The sequence below is a fragment of the Salmo salar genome, chromosome ssa21, assembly GCF_905237065.1.
Source record: "Salmo salar chromosome ssa21, Ssal_v3.1, whole genome shotgun sequence".
Taxonomy (NCBI): Eukaryota; Metazoa; Chordata; class Actinopteri; order Salmoniformes; family Salmonidae; genus Salmo; species Salmo salar.
Window position 1 is genome coordinate 14,218,423 of NC_059462.1, and position 13,898 is coordinate 14,232,320.

The 13,898-nt window shown below is 39.9% G+C and overlaps 1 protein-coding gene across 2 annotated transcripts in view; it reads right to left on the reverse strand.

The window, feature by feature from the left end:
• Positions 1 to 737: 737 nt before the first annotated feature.
• Positions 738 to 13,898, reverse strand: part of LOC106581819 (activin receptor type-1C) — a 34,219-nt gene continuing 21,058 nt past the window's right edge. Inside the window, exons 3-9 of one of the 2 annotated variants that reach the window (XM_014164196.2) lie at positions 9,420 to 9,671; positions 8,875 to 9,105; positions 8,407 to 8,574; positions 5,142 to 5,298; positions 3,560 to 3,684; positions 2,981 to 3,111; positions 738 to 2,521 (exon numbers count right to left, since the gene is read on the reverse strand). In XM_014164196.2, coding sequence (XP_014019671.2) covers positions 2,396 to 2,521; positions 2,981 to 3,111; positions 3,560 to 3,684; positions 5,142 to 5,298; positions 8,407 to 8,574; positions 8,875 to 9,105; positions 9,420 to 9,671 — 1,190 coding nt within the window. In that variant the 3' untranslated portion in view covers positions 738 to 2,395. Of the gene's footprint in view, positions 2,522 to 2,980; positions 3,112 to 3,559; positions 3,685 to 4,580; positions 5,035 to 5,141; positions 5,299 to 8,406; positions 8,575 to 8,874; positions 9,106 to 9,419; positions 9,672 to 13,898 lie in introns of those variants that run through there. The other variant, XM_014164197.2, reaches the window with a different exon arrangement.

Sequence of the window (13,898 nt, forward strand, 5' to 3'; positions counted from 1 at the left end):
ATATTATCCCAGTCATGGGAAATCCATAGATTAGTGCCGAATCTATTCATTTCAATTGACTGATTTCCTACTATGAACTCTAACTCAGTAAAATCTTTGAAATTGTGGCATGTACATTTTTGTTCGGTGTAGTTCTCTTTTCCGTAATATAACAAAAGTTGTGCTTCTCAGAGAAGATGCGGTTGTTAGGGAAAATACTTCTAAGTCATACATTATTTGTGTACGGTTGTGTTTAAAAGAGAATCTGTGTTTGCTACGGAGTTGTTTTTTTTTTTACTTTTATTCAGTTGATGATATATACCCATTGACTCTTGAAGAACATCATTTATACATTTTGTCATGAGCTTAGTAAGACTGTCGTACCACATCAGAACCGAAAATGCAAGCTTGTTTTACTCCATTGTTTGTAAACAACGCAATTGTTTGCATTGTACAGCCTCAAAACATGGTGGAAAACTATCATTTTGATATCATGGATGATCAGTCGTTGCATCCACACCCGTCTATGAATTGGAGAGTAGTTCCATTTCTCCATCTCCATCCCTCAGCTGTTGACAAAAACAGCGGTGGGGTGCCGGCTTTGTTATTGTTAAACCTGCAGATTGCCCCTTTAAATATGATCTCTTTTTTTATACAACATATTGGACTATGTTTGACTTAAATACATAGTGTAGTTGAAATAGGCATTATTTTCAAGTCTTATATAAAAAATATTTATAGATGACAAATATAATAGGTTGGGGGAGAGAGGAGCAGCTCTCAAGTAACAATTATCTTTATGGGTATAGACCTTGTGTTTCCTGTACAAATCAGGCATAGCAGTGAGTGCGTTACTCAGTAACATTTACAGTCATTTTGCATGTTGCCTAGCACTACATACAGTATAATATGGCACGAAGCGTTCAATGTGCAACTTCAAGCTTTGGGCACTTAAAAACATCTTGAGGTAGCAGAGGAAATCGGTACATTGTAAATCATCCATCTTCTTCTGATAGGTCACAGTTTCGTGTCCCGTTCCTCTGGATTGGTTGATCCAGTTCCAGCCACACACTGCAGGACAGGAGTGTTCCCTGCTGAACAGCAGCAGGCTCTTTTGGCATCACAAGCTGAGCATGCTCACTGCTGGGTCGTATTCATTAGCGCACACCATGTAGGACTAGGCGATATGGCCTAAAAAGCTCATCTAAATGTTTCCGATCCTATGGCCGATTCACGATATACATCTTGATTATTATTTTTTTTAAATGTTTTCTTTAAATAAGCTTTGTTGCACAATTAAAGGTCAATACACCGCATTTCAAACAGTCAGGAATAATCAAATGAATTCAGGGCTTCTAAAGTTATACATATGGGTAAGTATAAGCCTTCCACAACCATAACACCCACTAATAATTACATTGTTTTATCAAATAGTATTCAACCTGCTTGTTTGCAATAATCACTGATCTGGCTTTCAAGTCTGTCTATAAAAATGCCCTTTTTGTTATTTTTTTTTTACCCGAACCATGCACTAATAATGACCAACTTCTCTTAATTTGCTTGCTAGCAAGGTAGCTAGAACAGTTCTGAACACAAGCCCCTGTCCGTCTCCAACTGTTTAAACAGCATGCTAGCCTGTCCACTTTGTTCAGATGTTGGAATCAAGTGGCCTACCTTATAAAATGCTTCTTATGCTCATTGCACATTTACAAAAACACAGACTAGACAGCTAGCACATTAACAGTATGTGGATAAAATGTTCCTAGCGGTACTTGGTACCAAGTACTGCATTTTTGTCACAGTGTGACAGAAACTGTGCATAAATGTTCCACAATCATGTTCATTGATACTCCAGTTTTAGGAGGGTCTGGGAGTCGAGACATAAAAAGGGTATCGTTAGAAAAGGTAACTTCTCCTCTGTTACAGTAAAATAATGTCTCAATGTGTTTGGGTGTCCATGTGACCAATTATTTTGGACCAACCCTCAAATGCAAATAGAAGTGATCTTTAATGTTCGATGTGAGTGGCATGGGGAGAGGCTTGGTGTATGTGTGTGTGTGTGTGTGTGTGCAAGTGGGAAGGTGCAAACAGCACAGAAGGAGCGAAGGAGATGAGACCAAAAAGACTTCATGAGAACAAGCAGACATGAACGCTCATAAAACAAAACAAAAATCTTGATTCTTGCGATACAGGCATTTGGAACATCGTGCTAAAACCTACATTTACTAACCACAACAAAACATTTTGTAATGAGAATGTCTTATTGGATAGGTTTAGGTAGTCCCTCCCCATTCTCTTCTGTTTTGGTTTCTAATTAATACGACCCAGCTGAGCGTTTCCTGTTTCAGTGTGGTCTTGAGGATGCTTTGCTCCAGACCAATGACAGGACGTTCAGGTGCGCCAGCCAGTGGGCTAGCTAATCTTTGATGTCCTTGAGTACAGTCACCTGAGAGACAGTTTTCTTGACCCTCAGCGCGGTGAGGCGAGCTGCAGCGTTGGCATACCAGCACTCGCGCATCAGCTTGCCTATCACCCGCAGTGCCTGGTGAATCAAGAAGGATCATGTTCAATCAACAGGTCAAAAAGGTACATTTTGGCTATTTAGCAGACACTCTTGTCCAGAGCAGAGCAACTTAGAATTACAGTAAGTGCATTCAAATAAGGTAGGTTAGACAGCCCCATATCAGTCATTGCAAGTAAAACCTTCCTCAAAAACAGCAGTTCAATTTACAGAGGTACAATTCTAAATGCTAACCAAGCTAACATACAATAAGTATATTGTATTCCCAATCTGACTTCAGTCGGCCCTATGGCAATATACTGGAAGCTACATTTTATTTTTTTAAGTCAAGGGTTGTAAAATTTGTCCAAAAATTCCTAGGCTTCCCGTTCTGAGGATTCACAGAGTTCCTGCTTATTCCCTACCGATTCCAGGAATCTTCCAACCGGGGTTTCTGGGAAAGTTTCAACCCTATCACAGCCCCCAAAAAATGCATCTCACCTCACAGCTCTGCCACTGGTTGGGAATGTTAGGTCTCAGTTTCTGGTCACAGACTATCTTTCTCATGTCCTCCACAGAAGGATCTGAAGGCACCATATCATAGTAAGGCAACTGAAAATCTTCTTGAAGTCCTGTGGGGGGAGAAAAACGAGCACATTTCTTCATTTCCCTGGCACAAATGTACCATCCGTCATCAGTTCCATGGCAATGTGAGAAATTGTGTTTACTTAATATCAGTGGTAAAATGAATTAGTCATTAATATTCATTAAATGATGAATCACTGAATAAAGTATATTCATCGCCTACCCAATAAACCAATAACTGCATCAATCACTACTCCAGTGTCATTTCTCTGAGTGCATTAGCTGAACAGACCAGACTTCCCGACTTCCATTTCATTTGCTTAATGTTGCTTTTGTACTAAGAGTTAAATAACTTGAAGGTGTCCCAAAATGGCACCCTATAGTGCATACAGGGAATACAATATTAGCTTCCGCTTTAAATACTGTCATTTCTAGTAGCCTTCCATTGTATTTGCTTCCGGTTGCTTTTGTACTAAGAGTTTAAAAAATACGTACCCCTGATGGAACACCTCCGTGCCAGTTCCCAGAATACAAGGCCCAGGGAGTATATATCTGCCCGCTTGAATGACTCAAAGCTGCCAATATTGATCGTGTCATCCAGCAGTTCTGGAGCCATGTACCTGCCGAGGGAGGAAGAACTCGTTAACTACTAACCAACAGGGTATTAGGGTGAGTGAGTCAACACTGATGCATCTGAAGGCACTCAATGTCCTGGCAGAGATACAGAGACAGGCAGGGTTGGAAATTATCACCATCCACCCGCCAAATGAGAGCATAGTTTGTCATCGGCGGGTAAGAATGTACTATAGCTATATTTCACCAGCCATGTTGGCGGGTGGTCACACAGAGCATTTGGGAACTGTTTTTTTTCTCCATCCAAAGCCCACATGTAGTGGTTTGTCGAACTGACAAGAAAGGCTACTAAAAGTGTGACTTTGTCGTTGTGTTTCTTGGACAGTTAGATCGTTTTGTTCACATGCTAGGTTGTTTATCAAAGTTAGTTTGAGTTTGCTGCAACTGCCCGCTGCATAGGAAGACATCGCAGTCTGAGATTTTTTTTTCCATCACTGACAAGCTAGTGCCTTAGTTGCCACAGCTGGTCCCTTAAAGGGCCAGCTGAACATTTTTGTCTCACCTAATGACTGTGCTTGATTGAGGATGGATCACTCCCCAAAAAACGTTTATTCATTAACCTTTAGTCATTGCTCTCCTTGATTTATTTTTGTGCTTCTACATTTCTACTTATGAGAACATCATGTACTTCTTGTAAAAAATGTCAGCATTGAGCCCTGAACTATAATAATAAATAAGCTGTATCACTCAGCGTTTTGTGGCAGGGCAGGCACTTTGTTGATTCTAGATGTTCAGTTGTAGAACTGTTTACCTGTTTTTATTATTGGATCGAAATGATTCATTTTAAACATACATTGCTTAAAAGATGCAGGTCACAAACATTTTATGAAATTAAGAAATATAACCCATTACTTCTTAGTAGTAATACATTTTTTTGGGGGGGGGGGTGATTTGTGGTGTAATTATGGAGAAAAACATATTTAGGCAAGTAAAAGAATGTTCCACCAGTGGCTGCTGGACCAAAAAGTTCATTTCCCACCCTGCAGACAGGCAGCAGGCACACAGAGATACAGACATGTTATTATTATTATATAGACAGAAGACAGGGCTCCGTGTGAGCAGCGGTCCCATCACTATATTAACAGTTAACAGCGCACGGTGTCCTAAAAACAGGAGCTCTGAATGATGAAGGTGGCACGTGGAAGAGGATACCTGTCGGCTAGCCATCAATTTCATAAACAAACGAGGGCAAGGGAGATGTGAAGACTTGGATGCGTCGCAAATGGCACCCCATTCCCTAGTGCGCCATTTCTGACTAGCGCTGTGGCATTTTGGACACACTCAAAGTCAATGTGAGACCTTCCTGATCGTCAGCCAATACTGCTCCCTCCATCTCTCTAAAAGGATATAAAAAGATAAAATACTAATAATTGAAAAAGGTCCATCAAAGTGGCCAATAGACATGCCCATGCTCTTTTCTCTCAGTTAAAAGCTGCCTAGTTACCTCTTTGTTCCTACTCTGTGATTGGATGGTATATCAATGATGTTGGTACTGGAGTCGTGTTTCACAGCCAATCCGAGGTCTGCTATGACAGCCGTCCCATTCTTCTTCACCAGAATGTTTTTAGACTTGATGTCTCTGTGGGCAATGGCAGGTTTCCCTGTAAAACACATCACAACTCATAGTTTTATTACATGTAATTTCAATAACTTGCTAAAGTGATACATGGGTTTATTGTCACTGTTGTATAGCCCTTGCAAAATACATGTCTAGTGCTAAGAATGGATGCACACATTACAACATAGTTATTCAGGGTTGTATAGGTTACTTTCTAAATGTAACCTGTTACAGTTACTAGTTATCTGTCCAAAATTGTAATCAGTAACGTAACTTTTGGATTACCCAAACTCAGTAACGTAATCTGATTACATTCAGTTACTTTTAGATGACTTTCCCCTTAAGAGGCATTAGAAGAAGACAAACATTTATATTACCAATTGAACAACATCTATTGCAGGATAAATCAATGTTAAAGTTTACATAGCTGGCCATATATGGATGTTAAATTTTACTTTATGGGTTGGTTTATGTAGGCTTCTTCTAACCCATCACTTTCTACTACATATAATAATACGATTAAATTCTATATTTACATTAAAAACCAAAGTCTATCAGAATTTCAGTCATTCCAATAAATGTTATACCCCTTGATCTTCAAGAATAGGACTTGGAAATATGGAAGTAAAGATTATCCAAATTGTTTTACCTGAGCATGACCCCAAAACTAAGGACTTATTAGCCAGCCCTACTCTGTTCTTTATGATTTTGTTGTCATGGAGGACTGATTGGGCTCATTGATTCAGGTTGAAAAATAATGCTGCCCTCATGGAATGGCATGCTTTGAGCACTACTGAAAAGTGCTATTTACATGTGAAAAAAACGAATGCCATATGCTATAGGCCTATTGTTTACCTATTTGTTGGTGACAATTTGATATCTTGATAATGTACAGCTGTTTAAAAGGGCACATCCACAGATGAAACAATAACAAAATGGTCGCCCCTGTTTTGGTAAAAAGCTGAGGGATGGGCCTGGAGAAATGTAACCCCTCTCAGATTAATAGACGGAGCTATGGATGCAAGGACTGACCATCCATAATGTGATTATGCTTTGATGGTGACACTGTCTGGGATTTATTTAGAATTCAAGGCACACTTAAACAGCATGGCTACCACAGCATTCTGCAGCAATACACCATCCCATCTGGTTTGCACTTAGTGGGACTATCATTTGTTTTTCAACAGCACAATGACCCAACACACCTCCAGGCTGTGTAAGTGCTATTTCACCAAGAAGGACAGTGATGGATTGCTGCATCAGATGACCTGGCCTCCACAGACCTCAACCCAATTGGGATGTTTGGGTTGAGTTGGACCGCAGAGTGACGGAAAAACAGCCAACAAGTGCTCAGCATATGTGGGAACCGTTGGAAAAGCATTCCTCATGAAGTTGGTTGAGAGAATGCCAAGAGTATGCGAAGCTGTCATCAAGGCAAAGGGTGGCTACCTTGAATATTATATTTAATATATTTTGATTTGTTTAACACTTTTTGGTTACTACATGATTCCATATGTACTGTTCCATCATTTTGATGTCTTCACATAAAGAAAAAACCTGGAATGAGTGTGTCCAAACTTTTGACTGGTAATGTATATATCATTTATAAGTCCAAAAATGGATGTAGCAACTACAGATTGCCCCTTTAAGTCTATCAAAAGTGTGTGAGTTTGAGCATGTGTCCATTAGGCCTATGGATTATTGATTTTTATCAGCATGAATTAGATTGAGTAGTAAAAGCCCCACTTTTATTCCATAGGCTGGGATCTATGCACACTATGCAACACTATGCAGCTGTTGCAAGAGCACATATTTCACTGGCTGTCCACTGGTTTCAAAAACAATGATTGATAGGCAGCTTAAACTTTTCGAATTCAACCATTATTGGGTTCAAATACACATTTAGATTTGTGAACAGCCATCCATGACAACCACAATCCATAAGTCGCAAATAGCTAAATGACAGAGCAGCAGTGTGATTCATGTCAATGCACTATGTAGATATCAATAATAAGTGGTATCCGTATTGCCGTAGACTACACCACTGCTGTCATCCTTACCTCCAAGTGTTTATTCAAGTTGGATAATCTTTGGATGCCGACAGCAGTTGCACCATTGGAAGACATAGCATGGACTGTAGCCTAAAAAAGCCTATTCCTGCTCTTTTCCCACGATCCATCAAACACATTTGGTGTGTCATCACAGTGGTCTCTGACTTGTGGTCAGACTCACTCAGGATGGAACAAATTTAAACTTGGACCTTCTTTCAATGCTGATTTGAATGTCATTGAGAAAACAGAGAAGTGTCAAAGATTTTTTTTCGCAAACATCCTTTCCGAATTTAGAAGTAATCGGCGAAGTAATCCGTGAAGTAATCCTCAAAGTAATCTAGTTTTTCAAAAGTATCTGTAATCTGATTACAATATTTACAGTTACCAGTTTTTTGTAATTCCTTACATGTAACGGACTACATGTACATGTAATCTGTTACTCCCCAACCCTGGTTATATTTAATGTCTATTCAATAACTTGCTAACATGGGTAGATGTTTGTTGTCACTGTTATATAGCCCTTGCAAAATAGATGCTAACAATAGATTAACAGTAGTGCTGTGCAAACGTGACAAAAAAAATAAAGAATTCAGAAGAAACAATTTGTATAGAAATAAGGCTATCGTTGTGAATGCAACAAGCTCACATCAGCAAGTAACTAGCAACACAAAGAAGTGTGCTTTGGAAAGTAGCTTTTCTAAGATTAGAAAGAGGATTTTCTATGGTTGTTCTGTTATAAAAAGGAGGCCCTCGCCAAGTCCCTGTAATTATAGTTCTGACATTTGGTGAATCATTATTTCCACTACAAGAATACATGTCAATCCTGTGGGATGTTCAATAGAATATCTAAAGTGGGAATGGCATCAGTCCAAAACTAGACTGACAGATACACAGGTTTTCTATTGTTATTGAAGCCTATACCACACTACAAATAAGCCTTGTAGTGTATAGTATACATCTGTGGCCCTGTAGGATACAGAGACTCTCAATATTCTACATTATATCAATCACTCTGAATCTAAAAATGATAGTCGTCTTAAATTCCCATTACGGGAAGTTAAAGATCTAGGCTGAAAGGATTTGCGGTGCCAACACCTCACCCTGAGTGCCAATGATCTCCATGTGGAGGTGTGCCAGGCCGCTGGCGATGGACAAGGCCAGAACGATCATGCCGTCCACAGACACTGTGTACCTGTTCAGGTAGTCGAACAGGGAGCCGTGCTCGTGGTACTCTGTCACCAGCCACAGCTGGGTCCAAGAGCCGTTATCTGCAGAAGACAGCAAAAGGGCATGGTCACACACCTGGGGTTAGTGTACGTGTACAGTCATACTTGAGAACGCTTCTTGTCACACATTAAAACAATGTACATGACATGAAATGTAGTTAGGGCCAGGAGCTTTTCCTGCTTAAGTCACTACATAGTCAAAATAGCATATCAAGGGCAGTTATAGCAAGGATGCCTCCCAAATGGCACCCTATTCCCTATATAGTATATAGGGCTCTGGTGAAAAGTAGTGCACTATATAGGGAATAGGGTGCCATTTGGACCAAATATGTCAATAAGTTCCTTTGTTATCAGCTGCAATGAATCCCAGGATATTCTCGTGTCGGAGCATGATGGTCTGATAGATCTCTGCCTCTCTGAACCAGGACCTCTCGTCACGGGATGAGAAGATCTTCACCGCAACGTCCTCCCCTCGCCACTTCCCTCGCCACACCTCCCCGAAGCGGCCCTTCCCAATGGTCTCCTGCAGCACGATGGTCCGAGCTATTGTCCGTTGTACCAGCAGTGGTAGCCCTGTAAAACAAAACAAACAAAAAAATCAGTGACAAATGCTCTGTCAGGAACATAATCCAATTATAAACTCTGAACTCAGTGTGTTGTTACTCTCACTTGCTGCCCAATTTTCAATATTAAAACATCAAATTGATTTAAAATGCTAAATTCGTTATGGAGGTCCATCTATCAGAGCACCATTACCTGCTCTCCTCTGGTGCATGCCTAAATAGAATCACCATTAGAGATCCATTGACTTGATGGGGGACACCCATTCTAGTGATTATGTTCCTATGACTGTACATTGAACCATACACGTATAGACTCTCTCTTACCGTAGCCTGAGCCGGAGGTGCTCATATCGTAGATGAGGTCTTTAAGACACTTATCGGGGGACATAAGACTTTGGTCGTCCAGGGGCTCCTCCACGTCATTCTTGTGGGCCCGGTTGTAGGCACAGGGCTGGCCCTGCACCACACACACACCCAGCAGGATGCTCACACAGAGCAGGGTAGAGGGCACCAGGATGACTGCTGCCAGCTCCAGCCTGCCCCAGCCGGGCTCCTCCGAAGGCCTCTCTACATAGCCTACACAACACAGACACAGCAACATACTGTAAGTACACTACACACTATGTAAGAAACAGAGGGTCTTATGCAATAACAAGACTTGATCAGTAGATGAATGTGCAATGGCCCACACATGTGTTATATAAGATTTAAAAAGGTGGATGGGGATTTTTACATTAGGGATAAAAAAAAAGACTTCCTGAACCCAAATCATACATAGGCTAATACTTCTCATTATTCCCATGCCCTCTAGTGGTGATTTCCAACCACTAGTAATTAACCCATTACTGCCAATAATGTAGTCATTACATGCTGTTGCAGCTTGTGATCAAAATGTGAAGCTGAAATCTCTACCAAAACAAATTAAATTGTATTTGTGAAATGCGCCGAATCCAACAGGTGTAGACTCTACCCTGAAATGCTTACGAGCTCTTTTTCAAATGTAAGAAAATTAGCAAATAGAAAACAGTAACACAATAGAGAAGGAGGCTATATACATGGAGTACCAGTACCAAGTCAATCTGCAGGGATACAAGGTAGTTGAGGTAATACGTACATGTAGGTTAGGGTTCAAATGTATTAGGCAATCAGGATAGATAATAAACAGAGTAGCAGCAGTGTGTGTGTGTGTGTGTGTGTGTGTGTGTGTGTGTGACGTCAATATGCATGTGTGTGTTGTGTGTGAGCATGTGTGAGTGTGCGTTTGTCTGTTGGAGTGTCAGCGTAAATATGTCTGAGTGTGTGGGTAGAGTCCAGTGAGTGTGCATCGAGTCAGTGCAAAAATGGGTCAATGCAAATGACCTGAATACCAAAATAGAGGCGCTCAAAGTTGAACCATTTTGCATACCACACCCGACATCCATGTCGTCATCACTGAAAAACAGTTGAGTTTTATATAATTTGAAAGCTTACAAAACAGGGTTATCAAACAGTTGTATAATTTAATCGACCAAAAAATCTTTTTTTACGAAAAAATGTGTAAACACGCTTGTTGTAGCGAAGAACCTATTTTACATCATCTGAGGTGTCCGTGTTGTGCCCGTCATCGGTAGAACGAACCTATCCCAAGTTCAGACCACTGCAATTTAGCCGGTACACTATTGAAATATAAATTAAATGTAAATGTTAACTTCTAAATATAGCTGTGGGTAGCAATGAACAGGATTCACAGGATGACAGAAAGGACAAACTCTAGCATGTAGGCGCTACCTTCCTTTATTTACAATCAGCGGAAGCATTACCATGTTTATCTCGCAATACCACAAGGATGACGCTAGTGAAGTTAAGTCTAGTGAAGTTTAGTCTAGCAGGTAATCATTGTTCAAATCATTACTTCTAATGTATTGAGTTTATATACCAATTCTCTGGTCAATTTGACTAATGGTTTATGATAAGATTAAGGAAATATTTCAGTGTTATTTTCAAAATGTTTCACATTGTTCATCTGCATAATTTTAATCTAACATTAATTTGCATGAGACAAAGTCTACTTGATCTATAGTTATTGCTATAGTATCCTATGGTGCCAATGACATCTATAGTGCCACCAACTGGTCTGGTGCAGCTAAGGTTGCAGCGAATTTATATTCACACAGCTTCTAAGGACATATACATAAGGTTTACAATACCAAATTTCTTGTCCCCATGTCCATCGGTTCAGTTCTTATATCCCTGGTGTGATATGGTGCCATCTAGTGGTGTATAGCGTGGCCCACTTTGAATGCAGCGACTAATCCTTCTCAAATTCATTAGAGGCTAATTACACTGAACCAAAATATGAATGGAACATGTAAAGTGTCCCATGTTTCATGAGCTGAAATGAAAAATCCCTGAAATGTTCCATACGCACAAAATATTATTTCTCTCAAATTTTGTGCACACATTTGTTTAAATCCCTGTTACTGAGCATTTCTCCTTTGCGAAGATAATCCATCCACCTGACAGGTGTGGCATATCAAGAAGCTGATTGAACAGCATGTCATTATACAGATGCACCTTGTGATGGGGACAATAAAAGGACACCCCTGAAATGTGCAGTTTTGTTACACAACACAATGCCACACATTCTCCAGCATTGAGGGAGCGTGCAATTGGCATGCTGACTGCAGAAATGTCCACCAGAGCTGTTCCCAGATAATTGAATGTTAATTTCACTACCATAAGCTGCCTCCAATGTCGTTTTAGAGACTTTGGCAGTCCAACCAGCCTCACAACCACAGACCACGCCAGCACAGGACCTCCACATCCGGCTTCTTCATCTGCGGGATCATCGGGGGGGGGGGGCTACCAAGGCCCACCCATGGCTGCACCCCTGCTCAGTTATGTGAAATCCATAGATCAGGACCTAATGAATTTAATGAATTCACCGATTTCCTTATATAAACTGTAACTCATGAACATTTTTGAAATTGTTGCAAGTTGCGTTTATATATATTTTTCAGTATAATTGAGTCAATCTGATTGATGGTTCATGAAAGATTTTTTAAGTATACATTTTTTCATTAGCATATGTGCAAAAACAAATCTCAAAACCATTAAACACTGATCTAGTGAGTCTAAATACAAAATATGTGGTGAATCTGACGTATGGTTCAGGAGGAGAAGATGATGGTGATTTTCAGCCTTAGCGTTACATATGCAAAGAATGTGTTAATCCCTGCTTTTTTTTTTTTTTTTACATAAATACCAAATTCAGCGTGGTTCATCTTAGGGATGTCCATGATAGCGATGATACGTTTAAAGTTGATACGCCACTGTGGAGTGGATATAAATGGACACATAAAAACCAGATTTTTGATTTGTAGATAAGTCAGCCATCTTTTTACCCAAACTAAGTTAATACGTATAGTGGGTCTACATTCAGAATTTGGTGCCATTTGGTCCTATGGTTTATGAGAAGACGTTTTTCTAAGGTTTTCCAAAATGTCCAAGATGGAGGAAAATCTATCCTGATAGACGTTATGGGTTCTTGATGCAAATTTCTTCCGCACCTACATACATAGTTTCAAGTCTCTAGGTTACACGGGCAGATATGAGGGTTTAAGAGAGACTGCTTATACAAGCGCCACCTATTGGCCAATCGGTGCCACTCTTTTTTACCAAGTAACTCATAGGCATCTAGTTTCTGTGTGCCAAATTATAATCTAAGAATAACAATAGGTTCATAACTTCTGTGAACCCCTAATTACTACCAGAAAGATGGCCACTGGTCCACCCTCTGTTTAATTTAAACTTGAATGGGAATGTCGATTCTATTATCTATATTTCTATGATTTCAAAAGGTTTCCTATGGAAGATTGACAGTTTAATTTAAAACAATATACATTCTCACTCAAATCAACAGTGGCTGATGTGTTGACCTCCAACCATCTTCGTGGTACTATTTGAAAGTTGAAATTAAAATGTTATTCACATTTTAGTACATTAAATCAAACAAAACATGACACCCACCCTGTATTAAAGAGCATGCAGTGTCTCAACCGATGGTGGGCACAACAAATAAAATAGGGTCTACAACATACACTGAATTTCAAACAAATTCAACCACAAAGACCAGGGAGGTTTCCAATGATTTGCAAAGAAGGGCATCTACTTATTGGGAGATCAATTCACTTTTGAGCATGGTGAAGTTATTAATTACACTTTGTATGGTGTATCAATACACAGAGTCACTACAAAAGATGCAGGCGTCCTTCCTAACTCAGTTGCTAGTGAGGAAATGAACCCCTCAGGGATTTCACCATGAGGCCAATGGTGACTTTAAAACAGTTAGAGTTTAATGGCTGTGGTAGGAGAAAACTTGATGAATCAATAACGTAGTTACTACACAATAATAACCTAATTGACAGAGTGAAAATGAGGAGGCCTATACAGAATACAAATATTCCAAAACATGCATCCTGTTTGCAACATGGCAGTAGAGTACTACTGCAAAAATGTGGCAAAGCAATTAACATTTTGTCCTGAATACAAGGTGTTATGTTTGGGATAAATCCAATACAAAACATTACTGAGTACTACTCTCCATATTTTCAAGCATAGTGGTGGCTACATCATGTTATGGGTATGCTTGTAATCATTAAAGACTGGGGAGTTTTCCAGGATAACAAATACATTATATGGAGCTACGCACAGGCAAAATCCTAGAGGTAAACCAGTTTCAGTCTGCTTTCCACCAGACACTGGGAGATTAATTCACCTTTCAGCAGGACAATAACCTGAAACACAAGGCCAAATATACACTGG